The 16,895-nt window shown below is 37.1% G+C and overlaps 1 protein-coding gene across 2 annotated transcripts in view; it reads left to right on the forward strand.

Moving 5' to 3' along the window:
* Positions 1–16,462, forward strand: part of LARS2 (leucyl-tRNA synthetase 2, mitochondrial) — an 82,347-nt gene extending 65,885 nt beyond the window's left edge. The window contains exons 17-21 of one of the 2 annotated variants that reach the window (XM_038127344.1): positions 889–1,058; positions 2,050–2,127; positions 4,120–4,231; positions 10,601–10,728; positions 16,092–16,462. In XM_038127344.1, the coding sequence (XP_037983272.1) occupies positions 889–1,058; positions 2,050–2,127; positions 4,120–4,231; positions 10,601–10,728; positions 16,092–16,271 (668 nt within the window). In that variant the 3' untranslated portion in view covers positions 16,272–16,462. Of the gene's footprint in view, positions 1–888; positions 1,059–2,049; positions 2,128–4,119; positions 4,232–10,600; positions 10,729–15,055; positions 15,963–16,091 lie in introns of those variants that run through there. The other variant, XM_038127345.1, reaches the window with a different exon arrangement.
* Positions 16,463–16,895: the final 433 nt, after the last annotated feature.

Genomic DNA, 16,895 nt, shown 5'->3' on the forward strand with positions numbered 1-16,895 from the left:
CCCTTCATCCCTCCCTTTTTCCTGCACTCAACTGGCTCTGTCAGACATGGAGGAAGCTGCTAGAAGCTTCCCAGAGAAGTCATCCTTGCAGCCCGTCCCAACCAAAACTTTGCCATGCAAAGCCATCACAGGAAATTTTTTCATTCAGAGAGTGTTAAATAGTGGTTCTCAGTTGTCATGATCCTTCTCTCCTCTGGATGGGATAGCCTTTGGATGAATGCCCTTCAGACTAGATTCCTTGTCCTCTCAGTGGTAGACATCAAGGCAGGGCTCACATCATTCTCTTCCGTGGTGTGAGCAGCCATGGAGTAGGACTGATGCTTCAGAGTCAAGGTCAACAGCTTCATAGTCTTCCCCTCCCAAACTAAGCTGTGTCAAGAGGTACCAGGGGTCAGAGCCTATACTATTAGTACAATAGCATCTCTAGCAACAAAAGTATACATACTTGCTAAAATGAAATTTGAAAAGAAACTTCTCAATTTGAAAAATGGATGTGTATGCATACTTGTGTATATGTTTGTATTCTGCCATGAGTTCAAAAAATGAGAGCACATACATCTCCTTTGTGGAGTCATTAAAACAGATGAGCATTCTAGCATTGACATAATATTAGGTTATTTTACAGATTTTTGTTAATATTTTATGCTGTATCCTTGCTATATACATCTGTTTTAAAGTCATTGCAGAAAAATACTTACTGATTTTTCCATTAAAGCAACTCAGCATTAGTTGTAAAGACATTTTTAATTGCATTGATGTCTTTCATTTAAAACAGAGAGGTTTTTTTAAAAATGTTTAACTCCAATGTTCTGTTCCTGCTTTTATTTAAAGTTTTGAATTCTTTACTTGTAACTGACATTTATTTCTGAAATCTTTCATTAATCTCAGCTGATGCCATGCCTGGTGTTCAGAGATGGCAGATGCGCCTCTGGGCACTTGTAACCAAACTTATTGAAGCAAGGACTTCAGGAACCATGCCCAATCCTGAGCTTCTGAGTAAGAAAGAGAAGGCTGAAGCCAGAAAGATCTGGGAGCAGAAGAATCTGGTGATTTCTGAGGTTAAAAAATGCTTACATAGTTTCTAAATTACTAAATAAGGCTTCTTATGCTAAAACCATATGTTTGACTTACAGAGCCAAAAGCTTTTTCCCCAGATGAGTAGCTAATTTTCTAAGTTAATTATTCTCTACGTAAATAATTTTATCTACCTGCAAATTTTGTGGGACAGAAATTATTTAAAGGATGTATGCCTCATTTAAGGAATGAAATGTTATGACATTTAAATTTTATCAATCTGGGATTTGAGTAATTCCATTTCAAGTAACAAAACCGTAGGCGAGTTCTGTAGATTACCCTAACAAAAGCTTTGGTCTGTTTGCTTCATATCTCATTATCATGCCTGCTGTTTCATATAGAATGAAAAAAGCCACTGGTGAAAATATTTTAGCATAGCCTTGAAAAAAATACTGAAGTGGTTGCTCATCTCTTGTTATGTGTTGTCTCCTGCTGTGATTGGTATCAATTCTGTTATCCAAGACTCAGAAGGAAACATTAATACCAGCAAAATTACCTTCAAGTAATTTTCTGTGGATAAAAACTTTTGCCAGTTTAAACCCTGCTGTGAGGGATATTCCATATCATTTAACAGACTTTATAATTCTAATCTTGTAATCTATGAACAAGTTTTCACCAGTATAAATGGATTTACAAGAGAGAAGGCCTCTTGTAAGGGGAAAGGGAAGATATTTTATTAAAAGAAATAAAGGGTGACTAATGCACATTTTTCATAGCATTGATTGAAGCTTTTTAAATCCTGAAACAGAAGGGAAGCTAATCAGTTGAATTTTTATATGATTGTTATTTTGCCCTCCACACACGTGATTGCACATATTATGTGTTTGCATACCAAAATTATTTTCATATAAGAGATGATGCACATATTTCACAAATTGAAATTGATTACCAGTAATTGTTTTCCATTTAAAAACCCAGTATGCTGAGTTTGAGAATTTTAAGTAACTAACGACAGACCTTTTCTTCTAAAACGAGGTAACCGAGTACTTCACGAAGGATCATTTGTTCAATGCAGCTATTTCCCGATTGATGAGCCTCACAAATGTACTCCATGTAAGTATGTGATATTAATGAAGGTGTTTTTCTCTCAGACACTGCTCCTGTCAGTCTTTGTACCAAGCAGGAGCTGCCTGAAATATAGGTCCAGCTTTCTGTAAGTCATTAACTTCATAAGCAGTATTACTAAGTCAAGAGCCTTGTTGACTTACACTCAGTTCAAAAGCATGTTCTGGTATCACTCTAACCCTGAAATATAAACAGTTTTGCAGGAGGAGCTTGATGGTATTAGATCAGATTAGACCTGATTCTGATGTTTATGTCTGCATCCTGTAATTCAAAGAGGATACATTTTGTTTAGTTCTGTTCTTTGTTCTCTTGATTTTAGCCAAGTGACACAGGTAGCTAGGTGTGGTAGTACATTACAGCATTACCAAACATGCTGATTTTAAAAGGGTTATTCTTTGCAAGGAAAATCATACATCGTCAGTCCTCAAAGACAGTTTACACTGCTGAACTTAAGTTTTAAGATTTTTAATTTAGATTATGTTGTTTATCAGCCAGTGGTGATAGATTAAATATAATAAACTATTATCATTATTTTCATTACTACTCTTAGATCTGGTTGAGCAATCCTTCAGGCATATAATGGTAACCTGATATAGACCAGAAATTAAATATAATTTTGAAAGCTTTGCCTTCTTTATTGAAATACCATTTTATACATTATGGATTCCAAGGTGCCTATTAGCAAAATCAAGGAACTGAACAAAAAGTTAAGTACATTGTGCACAGGTGCTGTGCTGAGACTACTTAAGTCTGGCATCCTGTATGGTGTTGGGAAGGTAACACACAGTTCTTTATCTCCAACTCATAGGCATTTGGGGCTAATGGATGGTGGAATGAATGTTAAAAAAAATAACAAAAAAAAAATCTGTCCTACAGACAGCCAGATGCTTGAACACTGATGTACTTCTTGAGCAAAGAAGACAGTGCAGTGTCTTTGAAGAATAAGTTGAAACTTCCTCTTTTGCTCCCAGTTAAAAGGAGGAAGTGGAGAGATGGGCAAGGATTAAACATTGAAAGTGGGTAGTAGTTGCTAAAACTTACTCAAATATAGTTTGCGCTGTAAGTGATAAGATGCCCTCTGACAACGTTTGCGGTCAAGCAAATCACTGGTTTTGGACAATTTTCTAGTTGATGAGAATAGGTTTTCATCACATCAGATAATTCTTGTAAGTTGACATGTATTGACATTTTTTGTGCTGTTTCATTAGAAAGACAGATTACAAAATAAATGCATCGGCTGAATTTACCATGGGGTATAATCTCTTAGGCAAAGAAAGAAAAAGTTCATCTGATTAATTTTAGTTCTATATCTTTTCTTTTAAGTTTTCTGTGAGTTAAGCTAAATGGGGAAATGAAGTTCAGATTTTAACAGTCAAGTTATCTTTTGCCAGAAATTGAACATTTTCTTTACTAAAGAAGCCAGACACTTTACTAAAATAATGAGAACATAAAACTGTAAAAGATTTCACTGTGCTTTTTATTCCCAAAGCTTCCTTCAGCTCTAAAACCTCACTTTGTCACTAAATTCAGCTTTACTGAAGCCACTCCATGATCCTGTAGAATGGAACCTTGTCCCAGCATTCAGCACAGTTTGACTGTCATATGCAAGTCCTTCACCTCTTCTCAGATAGCTCTGGTTTTGCCTAAGATCGCACTTCCAGAGCAGCACTCAAAATGGTTTTGTGGGCCACTCTTGTCCACATGAGTGTGTGTTCAGAGTTCTGTGCTAGAGCAGATCCCCAAGGGTCTTCATCAGCCTCTTTAGGATCAGCTTCTAAGTGTTAGAGAGCACTCTATGACCAAGAGTTGTGATTTTAATTCTCTATTTTCATAAGTTTCCAGTTTACTGTGAAATTGCACTCTCCTTAGCATAGACATTGATTTTAGGTTTATTACTGCATTTTCTTCTTAATTAAACTACTTTCCTCCCCACCTCAGAATGTTAATAGTTTGTTTCATTTTCCTTGCTTTTTCACTCAGCAAGCTCCTCGGCCTCTTGTTCTCCACAGCACAGAATTTGAAGATGCTTTGGCTTCACTCTGCATTATGGTTGCACCTATGGCTCCCCACATTGCATCAGAGATGTGGAAAGGTATTTATAAACTCCATACAGATGTTCTAGGAAAAAGGACAAGAAATTTGCAAAAATGTCTGTAACTCAGCACATGTGTCACTTACCTCTGAATTATTTATCTAGCTTGTCACCTTCTGTCATAATTAAACAAACTTGAACTTTTTGTCATTCCCACATCTTTCTGCCTTTGGTTTCTTTTTCCTTGCATACAGAGGTGGATTTCTTGAAACTAGGTAGAGAAAGGGAGCTAGAAGAAAAATTCAAGATGGGACTTGCATGAGGAATTCATATGTCAGCTGCTAACTGCTCCTGAATATGGATGCCATTATTAAGAGCTGAACACCAGGACTGAAACAGCCCTTTTTTAAACAACTGTGTCAGAGCCTTTGGACTACAAATCTTTTCTTTCAGGAATTCAGGCAAAGCAAACCATATCAGAAGTCTGGATACTAAAAACATTAAAGGAATGTTCAATAAAAATCCTGCCCTTATAGGATGCTCCAGGGACTGAGGGACACTATGCTGTAATTAACCCGCCATGGAGAATGGGAGTTGTAGACAGGGTATCTTTTCTGACCTGTCAGAGTTGTACAGGTCTGAATATGAAATGGGCTAAGTTGCATGGTGCTGATACAGTTAAAGCCTGTGAAATAAGGGATGTGCATGCCAGAGTTTAGCAACTGATTGTAAGGTTTATTGGGAAAAGTCCCAAGATGCGTGTGGGAAGATAGGAATATATTCTGCATTGTGGCTGGCCACAAACTGCTGTGTGGTTTTGGACCTAATGTTAGCTTTTGGATGCTGCTTTAATGGTTTTATTTTCAATGGGCATCCCAAAAAGCATTGTGCATTCAAGTGTTTGCAGAGCAGAGTACTAAACTGATGGTATTGCAGTGTTGTGCATGGCCTGCAATGTTAATTGCCGAGGAAAGACAGCTCTTGTTCAAAGCAGTAACAAAGAAGCAGAGCCTGTGGAAACAAGGTATGGTAGCGAGAGTGGGTTGGGGTTTTTTGCATGTGTTTTCATTTCAAGTGATTTAAAAATGTCTTAATAGAAGTTTAACTGTCTAGAATAAAGAATGGCATGAGACATGATCCATCTGGGCTTATACTATGACGTGCCATCTAATTAAAATAATGCTAAATAAAAGCAATTAGCATGACTGTTTTCAACAGTGGTTGAGATGGAGAAAGAAGAGATTCAGGATAATTACTTATACATACAGTGCTTTCTGAACTTGGAATTCTAATATATGTTAGGAAATACAGAATTATCAGCTGTGGTTGATAAAATGACAAAGAGCACTAGGGTATCTTAATTAACAACTTGTCAAACATGAAGCTTAATCCTGTAGTGTTTTGAATGTTCGATAAGGAAGTCTTTTCTTGCTACTAAAATTGCTGGAGAATGAAAATTATAAACATTTTCTGTATCTCCCTCTGATGTAAGAATCAAAAGGAAGCATATAAAAATTGCAAGTGTATTGTCCTCAGCCTCTGTCTGCAATTTAAGATAAAATTTTACTTGTGTGGTCCAAAGACATGTGCACTGTAATTCAGTGCAGCAATCATAAAAAACATTGTGTGTTGATTACTGCCTGAAGAATTTTATTACTAAATTTGAAAATTACAATATCTTTTAGTATGGTAATCACTGCATTAAACTGAAGTTATTAAACAATTTTGTCAGGAGAATGTGCATACATTTAACTGCTGCATTGTGGTAAGAATACTGTATTATTTTGAAATAGCCAACATCTATCAGTTCTGTCCTGGGATTGAGATTTCATATTAAAGATTCCCCAAGTTTTGAATTGCACTCTAGTTCCACCAAGTCCTGCTGCTCTTCTAATGTAACCAGTTTCTCAAACTTTGTTCTGTATAAGTGATGATGCTTTACTGTTTTAAATAATTAAGGTTTCTAAATACTCTGTTTAGTTTTCTCTGTGCTTTAGTTCTCCATACTCAGAGAGAATAAGTCTCTCCTTTTGTACCTTGGCTTTGCATCTAAATGTCAGGATAATGCTGCTTCCTCTTTCGTAAATTGGTCAGGAAAAGGAGTTTGTATATTGTTAGTTCTATAAATTGCACCTATAGCAGTGGACCCCACTCTTTGATGGAAGCTGCTTGAATGCTGTTCTGTAAATGCCTCACCTTTCAGCAGCTGAACAACAGCAACCCACGATACTTTGTGTGTGAAGAAGTTCTTCTCCCACGTTAGAGGATGAGCAGTTTTTGGTGTTTTGGTGTGTCAGCCTGATGGTGTTAATTGTGCAGGGAATGCACTGGTTTATCGCTCAATAACATAAAGAGCAGCCGTAGCCCCTCAGTGTGGGAAGAGTTCATCCGGCTGATATCTTGGCAGTTTATGAACACTAACAGGATGAGGAAATCTGTTTCCTTCCTGAAACCTTGTATCTAAGGAATATACAGACACCATTTGAGACTTTTTTTTTTTAGTTTGTTTGTAGTAGTACAGTGTTTTGCTGTTCAGACAAGGATATGAAACTGCTTATTGTGAGTTGCTAAATTTTTATTAGAGATGACACATGAAAGATATGTACACCTTTGATAAACACATCTTAGGAAATACTGAAATAAAACATAATTTTCAGAATTTTTAATGGTATCATTGTCTTAGCAATATTTTAACTGTCACTACAATAGCTCTGTTGCAACAATTTGTCTGAATTCAGCCCTTGCTCAAAAATGCTTCTGAAAAGAATGGAGTTGAGTAAAAGCTAATTGATGTTGCAGGTTTTAATTGAAAATCTGAATGTAGAAATCCCCCTTCACAAATCCAATAAGAAACATGATTTGGAGTTTAAAATTTTTTTTGTCTCCAAGAGTAATAGTGTAAAAGGAAGGAGAGAAAGTCTTTTAAATGGAGGAAGACAGATTGTTTTAAAAAGTTAAAAGGATTTAGTAAGGAGTTTGCTGGATTGCAAGCACATCCTAGAGTTAGCTTACAGAAACCCAGGCTTTTCACATCCTAGTTCTGTACTACTATACCAATGGTATAATACAGCTTTTCTCAGAGCTGTCTGGAAACAGCTGTTACCATTTCTTTGAGATTGCAGATTGTTTCACATATGACTGACAGACATATTCTTCCTGAGCTGCAGAAAAGAATTTTGGATATGCAACTTGCCCAAATTTGTCAGATAGGGAGATTCATTAAATAGTAAAGAGAATATCAAGAACAAAGTAACATGGTAACAATGCCAGAAAGAGGTTGCACAGGCAAGTAGATACTCACCCAAAATGTCTCTCCACTTGCCCTTACACACTCCTGATCTGAGCTTTTTAATTAAATTAGCAGCATTTGGATATTCACCCTCAAGAGTCATCTTGTACTTCCCCCTCTGATCTTCTTACATTTTCTGTTTAAAAATCCCTAGTCCTAAACTTTGATACTGCCATTGTTTCAGATGCTTTCATTAGCTTCCTTTTACCACCCATTAAGACTTACATCTTCATTTCCTTCTCCCCTTTAACCTCTCTGCTCCAGGGCTGGTCACAATCCATCGCTTTCTCAATTTACTTCATAATCGCAGCTTTTCCTCTGGCCTGCATAATTTTATGTCTAAGTAGCTGCACAATTACTGGAATTTTACAGATCATTTTTTTTCGAGTGCTTTATTTCTGTAAGATCACAGTTACCTTTCTGTCCCAACACCTTGCTGATAGACAATTGCTCCCATGTCTGCCTTCTCTTTGAAATGAGAATCTGCTCTGCCCTGTCAAATAGCACCTTAAGGGAAGTATTATGCTTATGAAATACTCCTGTAATGTTAGTAAAACATTGCCCTGAGCTGAAAAGTTGTTAGACTGGTCCTGTCCCCTCCTTCTCTCAACTCGCTAATTTACATTACTATAGTACTCACTTAACTTGGTGTTTTAAAATGGGTTCCAATGCTGTGAGTTACTGGTTAGGGAAACCTTGCTCTAATATTTCCTTGCTAGTCAGTAGAAGTCCATTGAAACAGATCCAACAGCAAGATCAGTTCAGACTGAGCACAAGTATTGTCTTTGATCTGTCCTGTACAGATGGATACAAATAAGTCAAAAGCTTACAGTAAGTAAAAATACACTCGGTTAGCTTTCTGTCCTGCATCTGCAAGAGAATCTATAGCCATAAAAGCAAAATACATCAAAAAATATGATGCAAAATGCACATCACTTCATAAAATGCACTTCACTAGGCACTTTCCTGTACAGTAAGGCAATAAAAGAGGTTTTTCATGTTTTCACAATCAAAGTTTCAGAAATGGTCCATTTTTAATTTATCAATCACCATTCTGGATCAGGGTGATGAAGTTTCTGGTTTAGTGTGTTGAATTTTGAAAATGCAAATCAAATCATTATGGTTTCTGTGCTCTACAGCTTACAAAATGTGAATTAAGGCAGGAAGCCAAACAGGCTACTAAAACCTTCATTTTGGTTTCCTGTCAAACTGTTTTCTCAAACTAGTTCTGTTGACTTTTCTACTCTCTTTTTCTATGGATGAGCTCATAGGTCATTTTGTAGTAAGAAAATGAACCAAAAGATTGACACTGGGCTTACTCACACTTTGCTTCAGAATACATTTTAAATATTTTTTATTGGTCAGTTTATTAGGACTGACAGCCTCCACAGGAATTAAAAGGGACCTTGGTTTTGCTTTTGTAGATAGAAACTCAAATATCAGAAAGTGGGTTTTAAATAGTTTGAAGAATTCTCTTCAACAGTAAAATAAGGAATGGCCAGCGTGCATGCTTCTGCTACAAGGCATGTGATCAGCTGGAAAGAAATGAGGTCATCTGGGTGTTCAAAAGCCAAAAAGGAAAGAATCTAACAGCTGTTTTCTTTAGAGTCAATGTGATAATGAATCATCAATATGGAGACTTTTTTTCTGCTTGAGTTCCTATCTTTTGCTCTCTCAGTTTCTGAGCTACTAGTGCAAAAGAAAAAAAAATACACAAAATGAGTGTCACTGAACTGTTTTAATAAATTATTTACCTAACAAACAGTTGTTGTTATTTAGAAATGTGCATTCTTGCTCGTCATTAGAAATAGCTCCCATCGGTCCTCCCCACTGTCCCTCTCTGAGTCATTCAGCAAATAGCACAGCTGTGTGTCATTTTACCAAAGTACTGTGTCTGAAAAAGCACTGACAAAAATGTGGTGGATTTTTCTAGAGAAAGCTGCATGCTCTTTATGTCCCTTTTTGCTGTTACTCACTAAACAATCCAGCGAGCTGAATTGATGTATGGGCTGTGCATGGGTTGGGTGAGTGCCTGTGGCTGCTGTCCTGCTGTTTTGAGCAGCTTCAGTGCCTCAGTCTCACCAGTGAGTTTTGTGTGGATGGGTTTTCTTTATGCTTTTGCTGGAGTTTCCCTAAACCAGAAGAGATTACACATACAGAAGAGATTTCATTTTGCAGTCATGAATTATGCATGTGCTTATAAAAAGTTTTAGTCTGTGTTCTTATTCATATGCAGAGAATGCTTTTAATTTAAAAATCTCCTGGCTCTGTGAGAATCACAAGAGCAATCATCATCAATATTGATTATATTTGACAGCATCTTGTTAAATGAAATATTTGTATTTTGTCATACAGCTGCAGTAAACAGCAACATAAATCCCACTCAGGAGCTTCTTTTCAGTTACAGAATGCAGCTTCAGAATGACTTGCATCCTATTCTCCTATTACTTAAACAAATCAGGAATTAATTATCTTGAGAAGACCAGTTTAATAAAAGAAGATCACTTATAGCCATTTTAGAAATTTTTAAAAATAAAATCAAAGGATAAAATGTTTCAGAATGTAAAAATCATAAGAAGGAGAGCAAGCTCTGCAAGGCATTCCTTTGTATCACCTTTAATTTGTGAGAAAATATATTTCACAAAATAGAGAAAATCTTGCAAGTAGCTTGACTTGCAAATTTAGAAACTACCCAGCATATTACAGCTGGTAAAATGAGGCATAATCATTTATCATTCTCAGTTGTTAGTAAAATTCAAATCAAACTGGTGGCATTACTGAAAATAAATGCAGTATTATGGTTGACTTTTAGAAGCAGAGGTCAGCTTGTGTTGCAGGATTACAATTTAAAATAATAAGCAGCGGTCTTCTGTGCTCTTGGCTAAGTTATAGAGTGTTAATTTAAATCTAAAGTGTGCCCACATTGTTAATATCCTTACTCATGGTATAAAACAAATGCTTCAAAGATGTAAATCTTTCTGTTTATAATGTGTTGTATGCTAATCTAAACAATGTTATTTCCTCCTATGGCACTTGCTTTTAAAGTCAACTTTATCCTGATCTAATTTGTCAAACAAATTCCAGAAACCAAATGTTCTGGTTACCATACGGATGAATGTTTTACTGTTTTCATTTTCCAGGTTTGGCACACTTGCAGAATAAACTTTGTACTCATCATCACTGGGATGTTGATGTTCTGCATCAGTCCTGGCCCAAAGTAGACCCAGATTACCTTCAGCCATCAGATGTTGTGGAGATGTCTGTACTGGTAAGAGCATTTTGATTTATTTTCAGTAGTGGCCAAGTAATGTGTTATGAGCCCAGAGAAGGATAGAATTTCTTCTCTTGTGTAAATCAGTTCCCATAGTAGATGACCCAGTGAAAGTTCAAAATAGAAGCTGCTATTACAGTTGTGCTGAGTAATTAAAATGGTTTTCTAAACAGAAAGATATAGTGAGTCTGGAAAAGAGATGCCCTAAATATAAACCTCTCAGAGTGACTGCATATTAGTACCTGTGGAGATTTGACCAATGAACAGCCATGGGCAAGGATGATACAGTCGAAACTAGGATCACAATACAGGCCCAGATTTTTTGTCTGACAGTGCATTTATTAACTCAGTCCTGTACACAAATGTGTAATTAGGAGATATTTCTTGTGGTGCCAGTAGTGCTATGGCTCCCCAACAGAACCAATCATAAGCTCAGTTAAGTTGTGATTTTTGCCAAATGATGTTTCACATCTGCCTTGGGCTGAATTTCTGGCACACGTCAGGAGAGTCCATTTGCAGGAATGGGATTGAGAAAACTGACTATCTTTGGAATCTTTGGAAATGTTATAACTTCCAGTTTCTCTTTGGGCTCAAGCCCCTTTGTGGCCCGGGAAAAGAGCTGGCTGTTCAGTGGAAGAGTGCACATGTAACTACCTTTAGTTAACCCCCAGTTTCCCAGCGTGTGCACAGTGTAGTTTACTGTCTTCTTTCCTGTGGCTCTAGTTAGCTAGCATGTGTTCAGGATGCTCCCAGGCATCGTAAAGCTTGGTCATTAGACAGCGCACAGAGGGAATGGATGCCTGGAGCCAAAGGTGTGGGATCCCTGAGCAGGGACTCAGCTCTTCCACTAGCTGACTCCTGCTCCACCTGCCTTCAAGTTCCTTATGCTCAAGCACTGTGATAGTCGGTAATTAATGTAGTTGCACACTACCAGACCTGAGGACTCCTGCCTTTTTCACTGTTCCCCAAAGGATAATCTTTAATACTAACATTCTAAATTTTAATGTTCTAAATTAAATGTAATGCTTCAACTTAAACACTTTCTGTGTTTCTGGACATTCAATGAAAACGGAGCCTACAGAAGAAATGTCATTTGGTCATGTAAAACTGTATGTTCTGTGTGTGTAAAAGAAACAGAAGCAATGCATTTTAGTTGTATTTTTTTCTGTTCGTCCCTTTGCAGGAGAAAGCGAAGCAGTTGGGTTGTTTTTGTTGACCTGAGTTTTTTGAGGAGGGAAGAGATTGGTTGAAATTAGGGGAAGCCATTTTGCTGTATGTTTTTTTAATCAAAGTGTCTTTGCAAATAATTTCATATCTTGCCCGATTTCTCAGTTTATTTGAACAGAATGAGAAATAATGTTAAAGCACTAGTTTTTCCAACATTTAACATACACACTTAAGAAAGACCAAGGAGTATGTCTTTTTGAAGGAAATTTTCAATTGTCATCTTTCCAAACCAAGAAGGACTCAATTGCCAGCTGGGGTTAATAGAAGACTTAGTCTAATAGTCACTGTGGGTGAATTGCTTTTTTCCTCTTTCTTGCCCTCTTTTTTTAAGTGATAAGCATTTAGTTCTAACAGTAAAAATCTTCACTGAGGTATTATCACTTCTCACAAGTCCAAAATAAGCCTTCAGGTCCAAGCACAGCTAGCAAACATCTCGAATTCCAGCACTCAGTTTATAAGGAAGTCATGAATGAGAAATTGTGTAATTATAGAAACGTCTTTGCAGTTGTGGTTAAAGCAAACATGTTATTAAATATATCTTTGAAATAACAACTTCAGCAACACAGGGAAAACTCTGGACACAATGTTTTTAAGACTACACAACCAAACATGAAAATGCCTAAATATTTCACTGATATTTCTCTGCTGACACGAAAATTTCCTTCTCATAAAAAGGAACAAGAAAAAAATATATTTAATTTATTTAATTTATTTCAATTATTTTTGTTTCTTTTCCTGGTTGACTTTGTCAAAGCCATAGCCTTGTGTAAGTCTTGTTGTAATAAGAGAAAAAACAACCTCTGGATTCTCAGTCATATATTCATGTTTACATACAATGTATGTAAACACCTTCCTTCTGAGAAAGCAAGTGACTGGAATACCAGAGAGACAAGTTGTTTTTTTGAACTGGGAATAATTCCTAGCAGTAGTGCCTACAGAGTGTGCCTGGCTTTCTACTGTAAGAGTAAAGCAAAAGGGAAATATTAGGGAGCAGGGAATGTGAATGTGCATGGAATGTGAGAAGTCTTATGGACACTGAAGGTTTTTGTGTGGCTGCAAAAATAAATTGCCCTCATTAAACCAAGAAACACTCGCCGTACAGAGGAATTGATTTTGCAAAGAGTCAGTGTCTCTTCACAAGGCTGTACAGTCAAACCAAGTCTTTGGGCCACAACCCTATTCTTCTGAAGCCATCAAACTGCCTCAGGCTGCCAGGGATTTGTCTGCTGAGACATTCTGGGTTTATTTCTCTTCACACAAAATACTTCATTATTTCCTGTCTCTGCTGGAGTTATGTCTTTCCATATTTAACCCAAAGCAACAAAAGCAACCAGCTCACTGTATCCTTGGCTGAAACAATATAAATTGCCTACAAGAAAGACATTTAAATTCACTGGGTATGCACAGTATCTGTTCCTCTAAATATTATTGCAAAGTTGAGTATTTTTAATACTACTGTATATTATTAATGCTCTGAAAAATCTGACCTGAATGAAGTGTGCATTTCATCCTATAAATACTTCTGACTAGCATTCCTCACATTTTCTAGGTGATGCAGAACTGTTAGCAGATGTGGTCTTATAACTGATGTTTTTATAAATAAAAAAATGGTGTCGTTTTCCTTGCTTTGGCATATGAGAGAGGCCTAACAGTGCACAGATATTTATTTTCTTTCTAACTTCTCAGAAGGATTATGCATCAATGGTAAAAAAATATTTGAGTTGAATTAAAAATTCCTCTCTGCAGCCTCAAGGTGCTTATTTTTCAGTCTTTTGTGATTTCGTTTCAACTTTTATAACTTCAGTTACCACTGGCTCCTTGTAGATCTGGAATAGTGTAGAATGTCAAATGTTAAAAAGAAAAAAAGAGGAATGAGGGGAAGAAGAGAAGAAAAAAGCAACAGCTTCCTTCCTTGGGGAAAGAAAGGACATGTATTTCTCCTCTTGCAGTTTGCCATGGTTTTTCAGAGAAACAAAGCTGCCAGCACCCAATTTTCTTGTGTAGCACTTTTACCTGGAAATGCCACGGGATATGCTGGTCTAGTGAGATACAGAGAGAGAGATGGAGGAATAGCAGAAGGCACTTCTCCTGCTAAGATTCTAAACCCTGAACTAAAAGGATATGTGACTAGGATGCTTGTTACACACAGCATGTGATGAAATCTGCATCTGCTTGTTTTAAGAATCGTGTTAAAATGCTTCATGATACCTACGATATAATGAAAGCCGTGCTCAAACACGTGGTGAAACCATAACCAATCTGATGTTTGATAGAAGTTATGGTCCCAGCTCAGAGCACCGTGTGGGAAGATCAGGAGACATGCTGTGGGAAGGTGGAGATGTGCTGTGGGAAGGTACACAGTGCCAGGTCGCCCAGGCTTCTCGACCTTTCTAGGAAAATACAACCACTAGCAGTCATTTATTTACCAAGTTGATTTAGACTGCTTGGCTTTTCTGTTGAGAACAGCACCAAATAGGCTAGTTGTGGAAAATTTCCCCCTGCCAACATCCATCCACTGGGACATATTAATTTGTGTGATGGAGGACAGTGAATGACATTTTAACTAGGAAGGCATAGCTTTGAACTGCAGGCTGCGTGTCCTAGCAGCAAGCTGAGAGGCTTGCTTTATATTCCCACTAAAACCGTATCTGTTTGGGTTTTACTGGGTTTTTTTTCTTGTGGAATGCATTTCTTCTCTGAAATGTCCTGTCAAAAAGAACTGTTTGTATTTGTTTTTCACAAAAGCTTTAAAAATTAACTCCTATGTGTTTTTCAAGGATTTTTACTTTGCACCAGATGCTAAAGGCAAAGTTTAACACAGCCAGCCTTTTATGATGCCACATTATGGATGCATGTTGGAGTAATTAAAAGCCTACTGACATTATCACTGCAAATTATTGTCAAGACTAGTCAAAAAACAGAAGTGGCTCATCCTTGCTGCATTTGAGACTCCATCTTGTTCCTTAAAAATCTATCCCAACTTCCTCTCTCAGAAAAATTGCACAAATTGTTTTATTTTCAATAAAATAAAATACAAACAAAATATAAACTAGGTAAGTGAACTAGGTCTTTCTCATTTGTCGTATGTTGCATGCAGATATCCTGGATGGAATCCAGGTGAAAACCAGTCGTGAACATTTTTTATGTCCAAACTGCTTGAAGCAATTTGTGTTTCTTTTAGAAGATTGACATCTCCTTGAAATGATGCCTAGAAGTCAGAAATCTGCAGTAACTATACAGACTATTGTGCAAGTAATGTGATTGACTGCATTAAAAAATTCAAATTATTTCATTTTCTAAAATGTGTGATTGACCTTCTTCTCATTAAGCCACTGAAAATAGTCCATATAAATCTGAAAGCCTTTGTAATAATTAATTTTATGTCAGCTCCAGAAAGGTACTCAATAAGGCTCTGTAGTCTATCTCCGTTATCTACCCTTACTGGATGACAGAAAGGATTTATAAAACCATTTTATAAACTAAGGTGATTTCCAGCAAAGGGCTTACTCTGTTTTACTTATGTGATTCTGCCCTGCTGAAGCAAAAGCTGCATTGAAAACCAGCCACACACAGGAAAATGTTACTTAGTGAGCAGCTGACGTCTTTGCGGTCAGTGTTGGATTAATGAGCCATGGGTTGAGTGCAGCATATAACAATGAGTGCAACATACACTAAGTTAAAGCCTATTTTTCTAAAAATAATAAATCTTCCATTTGAATCTCTGCAAGACATTGCTTAGCTGTAAAGAATCCAAGTTGCTGCCCAGAAGTATGTCCAAACCAAGACTCCCACCCGACATTTTATGCAGCTTATGTGACTGTCACGTTTTTAAAATTAGAAGATCACTGCATTGCACGGTCACATGCTGCTTGCTGTCTTCAAAACTGAGACTTCCTGTGGCCACTTCTCCAATTTTTTTTGAGTATCATGAATCAGAGTTTTATCTTATGGTAGACAGGAGATAGGAAGAATTTTATCCTCTGCGTAGAAAGTGTGGGTTTGGAGAAAAGAGAGTTTATTCCACTTTCCCCCTTTCCTTTTTGTAAAAAGATGGGTTGGATACAGAAAATTAAATTGTAGGAAACAGTCTAGTTAAACTTCTTGTTTTTCTTGTTTTTGTGTCTCTCTTTCAGATCAATAACAAAGCTTGTGGCAAAGTTTTTGTGCCTCAGCAAGCAGCCCGCAATTTTGAAGAAGTCCACGAGCTCGTTCTTCAGAGTGAACTTGGAGTGAAGCATCTCCAGGGACGAGCCATTAAAAAGGCTTTTCTGTCTCCCAGAACTGCCCTTATCAACTTCTTAGTGCAAGAATAGTGAAGGCTGTCTGGGCTGCAAAAGGGATCTGGAATCTTTTGAGGTGGAAAGCAAAGCAAAAAGAGCAGTTATGGTTATTTTACTTCATGTAAAGGTGGGAAAGAAATCCTACTAAAATCAGGTTGCTGCTAAATCTTCCTTTCAGTGTGGAGAAATGTGCAGAATTAAAGTTTCTTACTGAGACATGGTAAGATGCTGCTTGTCCATATTCTTTGGGAGAATGAGAAGGAAGCGCAGAACAACTAAACAATTGTAACAGAATGTAACTGAAGAAAGCACAAGGGGCTTAGTGTCAGCCTCAGGAATATATCCTGTTGGAAAGTTGGCTTGGCTGATTGCAGATACATAAATGTGATTCCAGGACTAAACAACTGTCCTTAGTATGTGCTACCCTGAATGTTAGCTGTGCTTTGCTCTCTGGATCTCATGTTTGGGTACCCTACCATTAACTAGCATTTAAAGTTTTAAGGAAACACTACAAAACACTACAGAGTGTTAATTTAAAAAATAATTTCTTTGTGCTGACCAATGGCCTTGGGCACAGCAGGTAGCCGGAATGGGGTGGTTTGATACATTTCACATAAATTTCAGAGCCAAGCCAAGAGAAAGGTCACATTATTTAGC

Source organism: Motacilla alba, chromosome 2, assembly GCF_015832195.1.
Source record: "Motacilla alba alba isolate MOTALB_02 chromosome 2, Motacilla_alba_V1.0_pri, whole genome shotgun sequence".
Taxonomy (NCBI): Eukaryota; Metazoa; Chordata; class Aves; order Passeriformes; family Motacillidae; genus Motacilla; species Motacilla alba.